This window comes from Vespa mandarinia, chromosome 10 (genome assembly GCF_050613455.1).
Source record: "Vespa mandarinia isolate Hongniang chromosome 10, ASM5061345v1, whole genome shotgun sequence".
NCBI classification, from domain to species: Eukaryota; Metazoa; Arthropoda; class Insecta; order Hymenoptera; family Vespidae; genus Vespa; species Vespa mandarinia.
In genome coordinates this window covers 529,398-547,500 of record NC_140819.1, presented here as the reverse complement: position 1 = coordinate 547,500, position 18,103 = coordinate 529,398, and the positions used below count along the sequence as shown (strand labels likewise).

At 29.6% G+C, this 18,103-nt stretch overlaps 1 protein-coding gene across 2 annotated transcripts in view; it reads right to left on the bottom strand.

Moving 5' to 3' along the window:
* The window catches only part of dpr1 (defective proboscis extension response 1), a 298,154-nt gene that overhangs the window by 136,915 nt on the left and 143,136 nt on the right, over nt 1-18,103 (bottom strand). For both annotated transcript variants that reach the window (XM_035873224.2, XM_085659744.1), the window contains exon 3: nt 12,261-12,471. In XM_035873224.2, the coding sequence (XP_035729117.1) occupies nt 12,261-12,471 (211 nt within the window). The remainder of the gene's footprint in view (nt 1-12,260; nt 12,472-18,103) is intronic.

The window sequence follows — 18,103 nt, the reverse complement described above, 5'->3', positions numbered from 1 at the left end:
TATCACATTCGCAAGAAATTAATGATATAGGGGAAAGATCATTATGCGAAATATACTTGTTTCATTAATGAAATCATAAATCTTCAGACGAACATGCTCTAGAAAAGCAGAAGAGAGATAGAAGATTTTAAGGTAGGGAGGAAGAAAATTATAATTACACTTTGGCTAACAACTATTTGTAATTAAAAAGAATTAAGCTTTGAAGGAGGACTGGATGGAGAGAGAAAGAGAGAGAGAGAGAGAGAGAGAGAGAGAGAAAGAGAGAGAAAGAGGAGGAGAAAGAGAATGTTATTTAAAATCAAATATTAACTATAGGATATATAATATATCAAAGATGTAAAAATAATCATAAATAATGGAAGAGAACGAATGATTGTCATTGTAAATGTATTGAAATCGTATCGAATAAAACATATTATCAAATTTTAAAGTTCTTAATATATATATATTTATTTATTTATTATTTTTTCCTTTTTTTTGCTTTTTCCTTTTCTTTGAACTTATTCCCAAAGGAATCAAAATCCATAGTAAAGACCTGAAATAATATTGACATATTTCTCTTAAATGATATACTCGCGTGAGCAAATGATGGAATTACAATATCTTTAACGTCGATAAAAAGCTCGTTCCTTTATTATTGAGAATTCCAGAGTGCTATCTTATATCGGTGGTATCGAATAATTAATTTCTATCACGGAAGATAAACGTTTATATTGATATGCTTCAGATATTACGACTTATCCGCAATCTAAAATACAGATAAAATTACGAATTTGTTGCGTATTCGATCAAAGTCGAATCCTATATAATAATTCGTGAAAATAAAAAAATTTCTAAACAAATAGATTCCGAACAGAAAATCCTTTGACTTCGTTGTTATATTATCTTCCATTTTATATTTTATCTTTTCTTTTTTTTTCAATTGATTATAAAATCGATCGAATATGAAGCTTGTTCTCTTTTTACTTAAGCTCATTCTATTCGTTGTCAATTTATTTCATGTGAATCGTAAATCCGAGTCTATTACAATGTCGATACTTTCCTCTCTAAATCTTATTTGTCTCATAAGAAAAGAGAGAGAGAGAGAGAGAGAGAGAGAGAAAGAGAGGGAGAGAGAGAGAAGATGGGAAAGCTCGAAGCAATCGGATTATAAAACGCGATAATGGAAGAAGCAAGCTTCGTATAATGGGTACGAGCAACGAGCGTGACAATTAAAAAGGCACAAAAAGAAAAGGAAGAACAACAGAAAGAAGAGAAAAACAAAAGAAAGACAGAGAAAGAGAGAGAGAAAGAGAGAGAGAAAGAGAGAGAAAGAGAGAGAGAGAGAGAGAGAGAAAGAGAGACTTAACTCGCAGTATACCTACCATCACAAAGTACCAGAAACGCACGCGAGAACACCGATAGACGCGTGTTCGCATTCGCGAGAAACAGAAAAAAAGTTTTTTTCTTTTCCTCTACCAATTAGCGCTAATGACTCCATATCGTTTCTCTCTTTCTCTCTCTCTCTTTCTCTCTCTCTCTCTCTCTCTCTCTCTCTTTTTCTCCCGTTAGAAAAGTACACGCGATTTTTACGCGTTCAACGATAATAAAACGTGAAACATTATTTAACCCTTTGTAATATAATTCTTTTTATTTCTGTTTAAAAAACAAATTACTTTAATTAATAATGTTAACTTATTTCTAATAAATATTAACCTTCGGATATGATATGAAAAATAAATTTTGTAAATTAATTTGCTAAACGATAAAATTTCAGAAGAATACGTACATATATTCGATATACGATATAAAAATTACATGATTATTGTAAACGGTTAAAGTAATTCTATCTATCTATTTTCTTTTTTTTTCAAAATAAAAAGAAAAGAAGATAAAATATTTTATTGAGATGTAACGGAAAAAATATAAATAATAAGATAATAGAGAGAAACGAACGTATATCGTTTGACGTCAGAGAATAATCAACAAATTAGCATTAATTAGTGCGAACGATCGTTGAAGAGGTTCGTACATTGGATGAGTAGAAGGAAGAAGAGAGGTAAGGGAATATGGGAGAGAAGAGCACGCAAACCCGCATTATTTTTCGTTTCGTGATCGCGCTCGTTATTAGCCTCGTTATCATCGATATTGGCTCGCTAATTCCGATGGCCCTTGTAACGGCGTTAACGGCTTAACGGTTAATATATGTGCTTACGTTTGACTCTCCAACCTCGAATCGAACTATCGAACCTCTACTCCGATTTGCCTCCCTCGTTCTAAACGTTTCTCATACTCCATAGATTCATGCTATAATTGGGACACGCGTTCTCTATATACTCAATATAAACGTATTAACAATGATTGATACGGTTTTATAATAAACATCAAAGAGTTTTTACAATTAGGTTTTAATCAAATTTAACAGGTTGATGAGTCCGTATGAAAAAAAAGAAAAATACAAACGCACATGTTTTTCTCATCTATTATCGATAATATCTTAATCCTTTATTAGCTGTTTCGCGAATAGATAAAAGTACGAAGTAAATAAGTTATTAGATTTTGATTTAAGATAAGTCGGGGAATGATGATCCATTTCTTTTCTTTTTGTTAAACCTTAATACATTGTAATTATCGAAAATTATAAAAGTAGATTTATGAAAAATTCTAATGTCAAAATAAAACCAATATATAATCATATATTTTCATTAAAAAACTAAAAAAGAAAAAAGAGACATTGTTTCCTGCACAATCTTATCCGAACTGTCCGGATTTTTGAATTATTTCTTTTCCTCAAATAAAATTTCTCCATAAAGATCATATAAATTCAAAAATGTAGAACATATTTCAAGAAGTCACTTATCACATTTCACACATCGAATCCAGTTGTCTTGTTTCGATGAACAGCTGTACTTTTCCCAACATCCGACGTATCCAGCATAATCTTCTTTTTCTCAAAACTTTCTTCAGACTTTTGGGCTACAAAGTCTGAAAAATTTTCATCCGAAGATGAATCTTTCTTTTTCTCGTTTGGCTTTGCCTGAATTTTTAAAATGTTTTGATTCTTTTTCCGCTTGAAATGTTTCTTAAGTTTTCTAATTCGTTGAACTACGTTCAATATATAATGAAGATCGGATTAATTTTATTTACCCATGCGTTATGAAAGTCTATTTCACTAGTCTATCACTAGTTTTTTTAATAATATGATAATATTTCATATCTTATAATATATCTGACCATAAACATAAACTTTAAATACTATATCCATTAAACACTGTATATCAAAAACAATCATTATTTTTTGATAAGTTGTTATTTTTTAATAAGTTTTCATAAGTGATTTAAAGAACTAGCAAAAAATTTATGAAAGTATTTAATTTCTACATAACAAATAACTTATCTAATTTCTTGATTGAAAACAAACCAAAAGTACCATTCATGAGTTTTATTAATAATTGTCAAAAATATCTGAAAATTTTTCAAAGTACGTATTTCAAAGTACCACATTTTCAAAGTACGCATCTGAATCATTTGATTTAGAATTATCCTATAATTATTTCGAATTATCAAAATATTATTAAAAATATCAAAATTTGTAAAAATAAAAAAAACGAAATAATAAATGAAATTATTGCTAAAATTTAGAATAAAATAAAGATTGATTATTAGCTTCTTAAATAAAGCATGACTCATAAAAATATATACATTACTATTATTTTTATTATCTACCATTTCGATATCTTTCTATCCATATAGAAAAAAAAATTTTTAATAAAAAAATAAGAAAGATACTGCCATATAACATAAGTTATTATTATTTCTATACTGTGCACCTGTTTCTTGCTAATGACAAAAGGAGTCATCTTTGCTCGAGACTAGTAGAAGTACTACAAGTCGTTTCTAAGTGCGGACATGCTACATTCAACATTCACGATGATGTTTTGATTACACCTTCATTGTTCTCGAAGCTGACGCTGGATTCACATCATATTTTTTTCATTTCTTTCAGAATTTTTCAATATCAGCATCCAGGATTACCCAGACACGCATGTACTAAACCACACCCGTCGTCTTCCTTGTTCATGTTAAGCTCTTATACATGTATTTACATAGATATATATATACAATATTGCGTATGTATACGTATATTCATGTATATATATACATATGTATGCATGCTTCGATATATCTATCTTTCTGCTTTCTGTATTCCATCGTTTCATCGATCGTTTCGACTTACTCTTCTCATTTTTTGACCTTCTTCAAGTTCTAGACGTTCTTGATTTTCATCGTTATCGTAGTATTTAAATTTAATTAAAAATATCCAACAAATGTAATCTGAATCATTCATAACGCTCGAATTCTCAATCGTGAGAATTCGAGCGTTAAAGATTGAAGAAAAAGAGAAAGAAGAAAACAAATTGTACAATTGTTAAACTTTATTATTTACTTTTTCTTTCTTTCTTCTTTTTTTCTTTCTTTCTTTCTTCTTCTCTTTTTAATAAAACCAACGAGAGAGTTTTTTATTTTTCCGGTACTCGCATTCTCGATTTACGTCGACCTTTGAATTAATCTCGTTACATTTTTGTGATATAAAATAAAATGTATGAACGAATGTAGTTCAAATATATATATATATATATATATATATATATATATATATATATCTAACGCTTGTTGAAATTCTCGGGAGGTGTATATTTCCTTCACTTCTTTTCAATAGCAAATGCAAGAAAGATCCATCCTTCCTTTTCAACGAAGAGACTACTGTGCAAATATCACCGTATATTTTTTTCTTGAATTGTAAACCTCGGTTGTCAGTAGCGAATAATGTAGAAAGACAGTGGTTGTCAATCGCGAGATATATAGAATCGTCATCGAAATCTTGACTAATAACAGATAATAGAAAATACTGAAACAGATATATATATATATATGTATTAAATCGAATTACGAATAAAATCATTTTCGTCGTCTTATTTCAGTAGAAAATATCATATCAAATCAAATTTGTCGTTAAAAACATAACATCCCTGATTGTAATGATCGTGTTAAACAGAATTTCTAATATAAGATATATCGAGACTATATGTACAATTATCGTCGAGTTAGATTCGAATGTTCTGAGAAAATTTTTCATCGTGACAAGTATAAAAGTAATAATTTCATTTGATTATACCGTATCACGATTAACCTCATTGAGTTATGTAACGTGATAACACGTTGCGTGACTGACCGGATCCGTTTTGACGTTGTGTATTATCTTTGAACGTCGGCGCCTCTATGCTTTTTCGAAAACTCATGCCGCTTAATTAACATTTTCATCGAACACGTATCTACGTACATATGTATGTAGATATGCATAGCATATACGTACATGTAACATATATATATATATATATATATATATATGTATGCTACACGTCAAGTAGCTAGAATAGAAGCAGCATCAGCATCAGCATCAGCATCAGCAGTAGTGGCAGCAGTAACGTTTCCCTGGCACAAACCTCCGAAAGCATATCGATTAGGTTTCAGAACACATACACACGTACACACACATACACATACATACGTACATGTACATACAGAGCACACAAGCACCCATACGCGCGCGCGCACGCGTCTACGTATCAACGACGTCCGGTACGATGGACATTGCGGTTAATGTCGTTCTCTCATGTAAGAACAAAAGCTGTATCTAGAGAACGCCAATGAGAGAGCGTTCCTTTGATGATTTTTTTTTTGTTTCTTTTTTCTTTTCTGTTTCTTTCTTTTTCTGCTTTTTTTTTTTTCGTTATAACGCAAAATGTTCCTCTTTTCATTCGTATATCTTAATCATTCTGATAAATTCCTATTAATAGATAAGTTAAATGAAGGAGAAAGAAAAAAAAATTTTCATGTTACATATTTTGATACAATCGTACCATCTAGCAATTATCAATTGCCGATTCGTTGAAAATTAATTAAAAGTTTGTTTGAATCAAATCAAAAGAATCGTTTTAATTAATTAAAATTAAAAATTTTCATATGGAGATTAAGAATAACAATATAATTCATTCATATTCGTGTATATGGATCTTATAAAAATTTTATAAGTATGTGTCCAATCGTATTTGGAATATCTCCGTTGAAACGGAAATAATAATGATAATCTGTATATATCTTGTTAAATTTCGATATCATGGCACTTGATAAAAGTACGGAAAGGTCTACTCCATTATAATCGAAGTGGAAACGTTCATTCGAGTGAGTTTTCTCGTGCTATTTTCGCATAATCGATAACAATCTTCATGATATCATTCTTTTTTCCGATTCATCGCTTACCTCATTTTCTTTTATACTGTTCTCTCTTCTTATCATTCTTAAAAGCTTTATCGGTATCCAACAAAATAGTTCTCCTTTAAGGTTCCTCCGATGTCGTTGGTTAACACCGCTGTAGATTCAGCCGTCACCTGCATTAAGATATCCACGAGTCCATGGGGTTAGAGAAATGGCTACGGATTTACTTCAAGAACGTTGGGGTCTAACCGTTCTCCTATCCGCAAGATGCTTTACAAATGAATACAGAACAAAAAACGCATTACGAACTAATCCGGGTCGTATTTATACGTCGGCTCATTACAACCATAATATATTTTAAAGAGTTAGTATGCTGTTGTAGAATGTAATATCGTTTGACTTTTTGATTTTAATGCAGTTTTTCAATCTAAAAAATATATACACAACGATTATCTAAGAACTATCGTATGAAGTGAGCGTTGGCGCTTATCTATAGTGATACTTATTTCTCGAAGATTCGAAAAAATATTTGTAATAAGATTACGTGTAAAAAAAAATTAAGTTCGATCAATGCTGGCGCCTATTCGAATACCGAAGGCGAACACATTAATTTGAGTACATATTGGTACGATATGTTGGTACAATCTGTAACCCTATGCCTCAGATGATATTACGATAATGTTTCGTCCTTGGGATCCCGTTAGGAAACTTGTCAGTCAACTGACTGACGAACGGATCTTTAGTCCTTATTTCGGAACCTATAAAATCTTATCTCTTGATGTTTGGGTGATTATCCGAAATGTTGAAGTAGCAAAACCTAGCAGCAATACGATGGAGGAGGTTGCCACAAACCGAATGCTGTCATGAGTTTAAGTCAAGATTGAGAGTGTATACGACTGAATACTATCCTGAATGTAAATCAAGTCCTATGTTTATGTGTATGTACGTCCATGTCGAATATATTTCAGGTTGAATCAAAAGTCTGTCTATGCAATCGAATACCCTAGTGAAATTGAATCAAGATCGTATTCGTACGTGACCAAAAGTGTTTTGAGAATGAGTAATACTGTGTAAGACTATTCTTTTTACTTATAATTCAGCACGAACATTTGATAATTTTAAAAATAAAGAGAAAAAAAACAAGGAAGAAGTTCAAATGGAATTTACATAAAAAGTTGTGAAAAGGAAAGGGGACGATTCTTCATTGATCAGAATTGTCTACGGATTTTTCATCTTTGGAATATTTTCAATAATTTTGTTACTGAGCGATCAAGAAAAAATTACTTAAAAAAAAATATCTTTTGATAAACATGTAATTCGGGTCTCCTTATAATTCAGCTTAACTATTTCAATACAACATGTTGCTTGATATTCTAATTAATTGACCAATGTACTTATATTGTAGTTATAAACAGAAACACAGGTAATAAAACAAAATATCTAAATCGTTTTAATACCTGGACATTCAAAGTTCTGTTTACCTTCACAAGATATTCGAACGAATAAATGAAAATAAAAGCTTTCCATCCTACAATAAGGACGACACAGAATGCGTGTTATATATTTCTGTACAGAACAACAAGATCGTTTTATTTTTACTTATATTATTTTTATGCATAATAGAGAAATAATTATCTAAAACATTTGTAAATATATAGTAACTTCTTTCCCCAAGAAATAAAACTATTCAATAATTTTGATATATTTAAAAAGACAGCACGAATTATATCTATGTATTATATTATAATTGATAAATTAAAATAAATCGATCCAAAAAAAAAGAAAAAATATATCAAATCAGATCAAATATTCTCTCTGGGAATATTTAAAGAACATCGATGAAAATAAGTCGTTTTAGTTGAAGTCGAGAAGCTTCCGAAACCGTGAATATCGTCCTCGATATTTCCACTTTTAACTCGACATTGAGATATCGAAAACGGACAGCAGTTCGCTTCCTTTCTATCAGTCGACAGACTCGATCCTCTTAGATCCTTTTTAAACGATTTTTATCTCTACATCTGTAAGTTTCTTCTTTTACGGAAAAACCATCGATTCAATTTTATTCTTCGTTCGAATATAAAATTAGCTGAATATAATCTTTATCGATAGAAAGTTTAAGATCTATTAATGTCCACTTACTTTATCATCCTTTTTTCTATACATTTACATCAGCAAAATTTTGATAAATATTCGAATAACTTGTTTCAAATGGTCCATCAATTTTATAATGAGATAAAATATTTCTTACGTAAGCGTATTCTTCTTGATTGGAACAGAAATTTCATTAGGAAAATGTTTCCAATTGTTTCTAAATTTTTATTGGATCGATCAAAAAATTTCTTTCCTCTTAGTACAAAATCACTTCGAAGAAAAAATAAAAAAATAACAGAAAAATAAATAAATAAATAAAAAAGAAGAATAAAAAATAAAACGAATACATAAATTTTCAATAAGTCCAATATATTTTATTGGACATTATTGGTTATTTTTAATGAGCGAAGGGACGAATTTTTGATCGAAAATTGGATTTTTCTTTTATTCGGAGATTAATTAACGAATAACAATAGCTTCTAGCAGAGAGATGAACGCGATTTACGCATGATTTTTCAAAACAGTACCACGCCTGGGTATATACGATCTATCGATAAATTTGGTGAATATTAACACCAGAGAATAAAGAAACGACGTTCCGAAGCTTTCCATTTTCTTCTAAATATTAATACGAGATAACAAAAAGAGCAGTAGAATGGCCCCTTCTATTTGCGGTACGTAAATGAGAAAAACGATCTTTGATAAACAATCGATATACGAGGTAATTTCAAAGAATATATATATACACATCAAATAGTATGAATGTTTAATACAAATTTTATTTTAAGGAAATCTCGTCCATAACGATTATCGTTTTATTTCATCCAAAATACGCATACGTAAAATTTATTTATTTACTTATTTATTTGATTTAATTTACATTACCTACGAATTTGTATTTTTTAGAAAACTATCGAAATATTTTTATTTACTTTTTATCTTGTATAATGAGCAGAATGATTCTTCAAGATAATCATTCGAAACTTTTATTTATTAATTTTTTTTCTTTAACATTTAAAATTCAGAAAGAAACTAAGCTCATGTATACTATACATATATGTGTAATAAATATAAAATTATAATAACATTGCTTCATTTGGAAAAAAAAAATTAAAATAAAATTAAACACACACGGATGTAAATACAAATTAATAAAATTCAAATAAATTCATATTGTGCTATAGTGTCTTATATAACATTTGACTATTAAAATAAAACACATTTGATATTAATATCAATGATTATAAAACAATAGCAATATTTGTTAGCAATATTTCTTAATGAGTCGAATTACTCGAAAGGAATCAATCCAGTTAAGATTTTAATCTTACCTATAAAAAGAAGAAAACTAAAATAAAAGCGAAAGAAATAGAAAGAGAGAGACAAAAAATTGAAAAGTAAGAAAAAAAAGGTTATAACATCGAGAGATACTCTTTAGGTAACTTGATTCTAATACCGTTCGAAGCTCCCACTAATTGCTTTCGAGCAAATCAACAGGATCGTCAAAAAACATTCAAAAGTTGGCTGCTACTGATTAATATGGATTTTTAAACATTTGAATTTAATCTGAAGAATTTTGTTAAAAGGAATTGTACGATTTTCTAAAGTATTCAGAGACTTTTAGTGTTCACGAAATATTTCTTTTCTTTTTTTTTTTTTTTTGTTTTTCTCATACAACTGATTCAAGTCATATAATTTCTGCGTTTGTGTAGATGTAAAAACAAAAAAGAAAAAACAAAAAATAAAAAAAAAAGGCTAAGGAACACCGACGCATGCGTGGAAATAACGAAGTTCGAAAGGGCAAAGAGCGAGAAATAACATCGATGCGATTAAACGAAATACATTCGAATCGTCTCCGATAGCCATAAAAGCGAGTTCGGGAGATGCTTTTAGTCGCAATGAATACGTGTAGTGGTTCACGATTGCTCTAAAGTCGAAACCCATTTTATTCAAGTTAAAATTCCGAATTTCGTCTGCAAGGGAAACGAGCGTTTCCGATGTAAAGTAAATATCTTTTGAACGATCATAAACGCGAACCCGGTTGCATTTCTAATCGATACGAAACGCTTCTGTTTTTTCCATTTAAAAATAATTGAAAACGTTATATGATCTTGATATATATAAATAAATAAATAAATACATAAATAAATAAATAAATAAATAAATAAATAAATAAATAAATAAAAAAACAAAATGTTAATTATACATATATCCGTACGAATGCATAGAAATATATAAGATAGCATTGTTTTATGAAAAATTATTATCGATAAGAAAGTAATAGAATATTTCGTTTGGAATAGATTGATACTATACAACTGTATATATATAAACGATTGAAATTCGAAAATTTCTCGACGTTTTTCAACCAACTTTCTTCTCTTCTTATCTTATCAAAGAGTACGTTCGAAGGGAATAAGAGCGACGTTACGGTGAAAATAACGCAAAGCCGCGAGAAAGGGGAAGGAAAACGGAAGAACCTTTGCGCTCAAGATTTGTACGGTAAACAAGAGAAAGAGAGAGAGAGAGAGAGAGAGAGAGAGAGAGAGAGAGAGAGAAAGAAAGAGCTTTTTGTACGTCGGATTTGTAAAATTGATTCCACCATCGAGTTCGTGTTTACGACGTCGCCCGTTGCACGAACGACAAGCCGTGGCCCGAGGAAAAGAAAGACGATTTATTTCGCGTCAGCTTTTTTCTCTATTTCCCCTTCTTCATCCCCTTTTTCCTTTCTCTCTCTCTCTCTTTCTCTTTCTCTCTCTCTCTCTCACTCTTTCCCCCTCTTTTTACTCCTTCTTTCTCGACTAAACGCCACGGACGTTCTACGTACATCCACCGAATGATACGAAAGGAGAAGACTAGTTCACCAACCTGTTTTCCTCAAGCCTCTTATCGACGACCATCCCCCCTTTCCTCTTTCTCCCCCCCCCCCGAAGTTCCGCCCAATCCACCATTCTCTTACTCTTCTCTTCGAAATTCACGGACTCGTACCTTTCTTCTTCCTGCTTCTTTTTCTTTTTCTTCTTTGGATTCTGTTCCTCTCTTTCTTATCAATCTCCTTTCCATCCTTTCCCCCTTCGCCATCCCATCCACATCGTTTCCTCCACTCTTTTTTCTTCCGCTACAAGCTCTATATCTCCACGAGATTTTAATGTCAATGCTCGTCGTCTTCTCAAAGCTCTTCTCGCACTCGTGAACGGTAAGAAAGTAAATTTATGAGCTCTTTTTTCTATTTCCGCCTCTCCACTTTACTTTCGTGTATGAAACGAAAGTAAAATGCATGTAGCGTGTATATTATATCGGGTGATATTAATAGCACACAGGAAAAAGTATAATCCCCTATATAATAAGTCGTGGTAAATATATTGGTCTTATTAAGTATGAAATATGAATATGAAAATGTTTAATTTGTTCGAAAATATACGTAGGATGTTTAATTAATACGAACGAAAGAATTTTTTGCTAATTTTGATATATATTATAAATAAAAGGATATATTGAACATCCTCAGAACATTTTTGTTTAACTCCAAACTAAATCGTATATCTCTTATTAAAATATTCTATATAAATTTTAGTTCTTCCTATTACAGCAAATAGTACTTTTTCTTATTATTACAGCAATCTTGATTATTAAAACGATAATTTATTATCTTTAATTATCATTCAAATAAAAAAAAAAATTAAAAAAAATTCGTATACCTAAATCGATATAAACTGACGTATATTAAGAACGTATCTTTTCTTGAAAAATATTGACTTAATAATAAACTTATTAATCGACAATCGTCGTTGACGTTTGTCGTTAAAAAGAGAAACTTGATAAAATTGATTAGAATAATTAAATCGTGAAAAATCAAACGGAATGTTCATTCCGACGAAGAGTTAACTTTGTTGAATAATTCAAAATTCACTCACCGACGACGTTGAGAGTGTAGTTCAACGACATCTTTGGTTCGGTGCTGACTTGGCACTCATAAACCCCGGAGTCTCGTTCTTGAGGCGATTTGATCTGCAACGTCCAGTTCTCAGAGTTTTCCGGATGGATTACTAGGAACCTCAGATCTGAGGTATACATAAGGATTCCAGCGCTAAGGATATGCATATCTCTCTTCCGCATCCAAGATACCTGTGAAGTAAATGTATGTCAGTCAACATCGAACATTTTCTTTCTTTTTTTCTCAAATTTTGAAAGATACCTCAATTATATACATATATCTTTTTATACGTATACTTAGATATATAAATAGTTTCAATATTTGTATAAATATTTTCAGTTCAAGTATTTGTATATGTATATCTTATAAAAGCGTCTTTTTCATTAAGAATAAAAATATGTCGATATTTTAAAATAATTTGATATGAAATTTATATATCTATAGTTCAAATATACAGCATATATGTATGTAATTATAATAAATATACTTTTTCCGTAGAACAGAAAAATAAGTCAGTTCGAAAGGCGAACGTAATAAAGCCAAGTTAAATACAACTATTTCAATTTACTTTAATGAAACTGAAATAATTAAAATAAAGCGTGATTGAAATAATCGAGATGCCTCTCTTTCACTGTAAACAATTGTAAACAACGATTGATATTGAATGGTCCTATAACGCTTTATTATTCGTTGGTGTAATAAAATGTATAATGACATTGATACGACTTTGTGATTATTCAAAACAAAAACAAATGAGAAACTGAAGAAAAATCGTCTAGATTTTAATGAACTTTGTGAAGCTCTAACGAACGGTCTGGCGTGTGATTTCGCGTTGTACAAACGTCCACAGGCTAATTCCAGCATCGCAGAATCCTGCACCGCAAAATAGAAGAGAGAGAGAGAGAGGGAGAGGGAGAGGGAGAGGGAGAGAGAGAGAGAGAGCACGAAAACTCGGAGTTCAGCACCAGTAATGCTAATCTAAACGAGCGAGAGTAGCAAGCGGCTTGTATCAAACGGATTGATCGCTCCTACCAGGCTACGATCCTCATCGATTGACCATGAATGTCACGTTGGAAATTGAGTTCCTTATGCAAGCTTCTAGAACCACTAAGTGAATCCAATATGTGTGATCAAAAGCATCCATAGGATTCTACGTTGTGGATATTTGAGAAGTTCCTGTTCGAACTCGGTAGTCGTTTGATCGATCTTCTAGCAATTATCATTCGATCGAATGATCTGATCATCGTTTAAAATTCTTTCTAATCGATACCTTTTGATTACATAAATATAATATATTGCGATCGTCGAATTTGATAACATGATGTTATTATACTGCATAAATGTTCGTCTTAAAAACTAATTAACGAAATTAAACAGATATAAAAGATTTGATAATAATAATAATTTATTAAAAATAAAAATAATAATAGATAAATAAATAAAACTAAACACTATGGTGTCTCATAAATCAAGAAAAAATTCCATAAAAATTATCTCTGAAAAGTTATAAAAAAATCTTTTAATAGTAAATTATCTCAAATAGTGAAGAGATTTCATTGAACAGAGTCTTTTAATTAGTATTATATAACAGATAAATTTACTAAAAAATATAAAAATAAATCAGAAATTCTTGTTTAAGAAAATAGAGCTCTCTCTTTTACTTCGAAGATCCTTTTCGAGCGATGTCGGTTGACCTACTGGCAACTAATGCGTGTCTCTCATAAGTAAACGGGCGTCCTCGAGGAGCAGCAAAGCCGTGGATGTAAATAACAACATAAAGGGCGGAACGTACCGACGTGTTTAAACGTAGAACGATAAATCTTTCGAAGATCCAACAAGCCATTCAACTTAAGTGCTGAAAGAGGCTGTAAATTTCTCTTCTCATTTCTTCACGGAGAATTTCGGTGAATTTTGTAAATCTCGAAGATTTTATTGAAAAACAAATTATATGCAAGATAAAATCGATTATAATGTAATTATTGTATATATATATATATATATATATATATATATATATATATCACATTATCTCTCATATATTTCACCTATAATTTATCAATTTTCTCGTTTTCTTTGTATTATATATTTTTTCCCCTAGCAAATACGTATCAATCATTACACATATGTATATCTATATATTTCCATTTCTATTCCGATCGAAATTTAACACGAAAGTGAAATGAAGATGATATATGTATGCACACATCAAACAAAATAATTATTCATGACGAATCGACCAATTCGATATCGTCATGATTAACATTGGCCAATGATCGGCATTGCTCGGTGTCTACGTCATAAACGCATACCACATCGATTATTACGATTGCTTGGATAATCATGAACGGATGATGCCTCATGGGCATTAGATATAGACCCTGATCTCTCACGATGAGCACAGATATATCAAAGCGAAAACCGATTAGGCAATTCTTTATTTTTCTGATCAAACAAGACGATGTTTCTTAAAAAAAAAAAGAGAAAAATTGAACGTTGCAACTTTGTGTTTAAGTACATGTGTGATAATTATGAATAGATCTAATAATGAACGATCTCATTTGATAAATTGTTAAATGTAGATATAATATACCATGTCTATACATTTATATATATATATATATATATATATATATATATATATAATGATATACATATGTAAAATGTACAGTTGACGATATTATTAAATATTTAACAATAATAAGAAAAACAACTGATTAAAATATTACCGTTTAATAGCAAGAATGTAATATTAACATTTTCCATGAATGATCAGTATATAAATTATTTAATAAGATACACCTAAAACAAGTATAAGTATATATGAGAATTGTGTAATAATAATTTATTGATTCTTATTTATTGAAATTAATTGAATTTTCTCTATAGGTAGGCGTTATAATTAATAATATCGTTTGAAAATAAAATTAAAGGAAGGTATAGCATTCGGCATTGGATAGAATACGTTGAGCCAATGAATACATATACATATATTTATATGTATAAACGTGCATTTAATCAAATATTCTCGATTAAAATAGTATCACGGCCTCTATTCAAGAGCAAATATCATATGTACCTTTACCGATGGTTAATTATTATCGATACGATTATAGAATTTTCATGTATGAAACTTATTACTATAAAGTTTATATAAATTTTTTTTTGTTTAGAGGAATAAAAAATTGGAGTATGTAAAAAGGAAAAGAATGTAAAGCTCAGTGACAATAGCTCGCAAGTCAAAAACGAACTTTTTCGAACATGATATTTCATTATGCGATTTCCCATATATTGTTTGTAAAAAAGACAGAGCCCAACTTGTTTCATTGTTATCGAAATACTGCCATATAATATTATCGATTTATAGAATTCGAATCGTTATAACTTTTACTAATAAGTTACGAATATCCAAAATATTTTTTTTCATTATATACATAGAAAATTAATTATGCTTTTAACAAGCCATTCTTCTCGTTAATAATATACATATATCGATTTTAATCAGTTAATTAAGGAACTCGTCACGAAAATGTAATTAAATACTGTGAAGTGATAAAATACTGAAGTCTTATATCATCTCTTCCTGACTTCTGTTAGTAAAATGTTCTCTCTTCTGTCTTCCTGATCTAAGATTTTATCATTTATAATTATGTACATATTTCTTTAAATGTTTCATTATTTAAAAAAAAAAATAGATTAGAAATGAATTAAGTTATATTCATATTAGCTCATTCAAGATATCAATTAAACAACGATGATCAATTAAATAAACTTTTATTTCGAAATATAAAAAAATGATAATAAATGTCAATATATCTATGATATGTTTCAATGTTTCTTTTCTTGACGAACGAAGGTAGAATTAATATTTCGAGAAAATTCAAGAAAAAATACAAAAAAATCATCGAAAATAATCTTTTATTCAATGTCCAACTGAGAATATATTTATTTATTTACATGTGGCTGTTCATGTATGTATGCATGCAGCATGAATGCATATAAGTATATTAGGATGACTCTTGTGTTATGGTTTTGCTAGTACGTACTGTCTCACCATGTTCTACCAATTTGCATGTAATTTCTGTGCACCGCCAACGCTTTTCGTCTGAGTATTTCGGGAAATATACGAGAAACAAAAGACGCCTATGTATGTGCATTTGCCTCTATAGCACTAACATAGCTACTAACACTATTATAACACTACTATAGCTTCTACAACACATATAAGATACAAATATACTATTGAAAATAATTTAATTGTATATTAAACTGTCATCTGATGCTTTCCAAGATGTTTTTTTCTATTTACATATAACTATACTATTCAAAATAGCTTAATTGTACGTTAGCTGTTAACTGATACTTTCAAAAAAGTTTTTCTTTGTATTCAGATACAACTGTATTATAGAAAATAACTTAATTGTATGTTAGATTATTATTTAATGATTTCAAAAATGTTTTTTTTTTATTCAAATTAAAAAAACCAAATTTCTACACGATTGTTTCATTTATATTTCACGTCTTTTTCAAAATCATTTTTTGTATTTAAATTAACAAATCAAATTATTATCCGATTCTTTCATTTATACATATTACAGATATTCTTTTTCAAAAAATGTGACTGTTCTTTATTGGCTACGAATTGCACATACGATATAATATAAAAACTAAAAATATATATCGTTTATCGAAATTTATTTAACAAAAAAAATAATAATACATATTTTTTATCTTTTTTAATCATGAATGTATTTTACAATTTATTTTTATAAATTGAGCCTTATGGAAAATTTGTATATATGTACACATTGTTTCGATAACGACACTATTCGAGATTTTTCTTTTTTTCAGACAAAAAGCACACACGATCGATTTTTCATAATGTAAATGTAAAAATAAAATGACAAATTCTTTATTTCTAAAAATTAATTTTCCCGTCAAATGTTGAATTGACTTATTAATTCTGTGTTGGCTCAAAAGTGAATTTTAGTAAAAGTCAATAATAAATATATATAGAACGAGGCGAAGAAAATGGTAGCAATTTATAATTCAAACATTTCTTTATACTCCACTAATCACTATTTCGAAGTTATTGTTTTTACCGCGTAATGAGTTTGGGTTTTTTATTTGGGTTAGAAAATGAACGCGTCTGCCCGACTTTAGTGCAAGCTTTGAGAGACGTTATCCTTCTCCGAAAACAAAACTAATTTCAACGCAGCTGCTGCTGCGGCGTATTCATCATCCAGGATCCAAGAAGCTTCCGTAAGAGCGTCATTCCTTCTAATGCCTTTCTTTAAAATCTTCTATAATACCGCACTTGATGGTTTCCATCAGTATGCTTAACTTGTCCGCCGTGAAAACGTCCTCAAGTTAGACAGAATCTATAACGATAACCATAACGATACCTATCGCGTATACACACACTCTGTCTTATTTATATATATATTTATATATATATATATATATATATATATATACATATTCAAGGATTGTCTTATATATACACACATATATATATATATATATATATATATATATTTTTTTTATTGAAAAAGATTTGTTTTAAAATATTTTTAATGCTAATTATATTTTTTTTCAAGAAAAGTTCTTAGCTAAAGAAAGAAATAACAAAATTTATTCTCTCCTCTATATTAATCAAAAATTATTTCATTCAATTTTATTCACACATTAGTTAAATATACTAAATATTATAACTTGTCAAAACTTTTAAACGATTAATACTATGGTAGATATTTCGTATTATGAATTTTATCAGTCGTGATTGAAAATTGAAATTACCGACCGACATTAGATCTTATAGGAAAT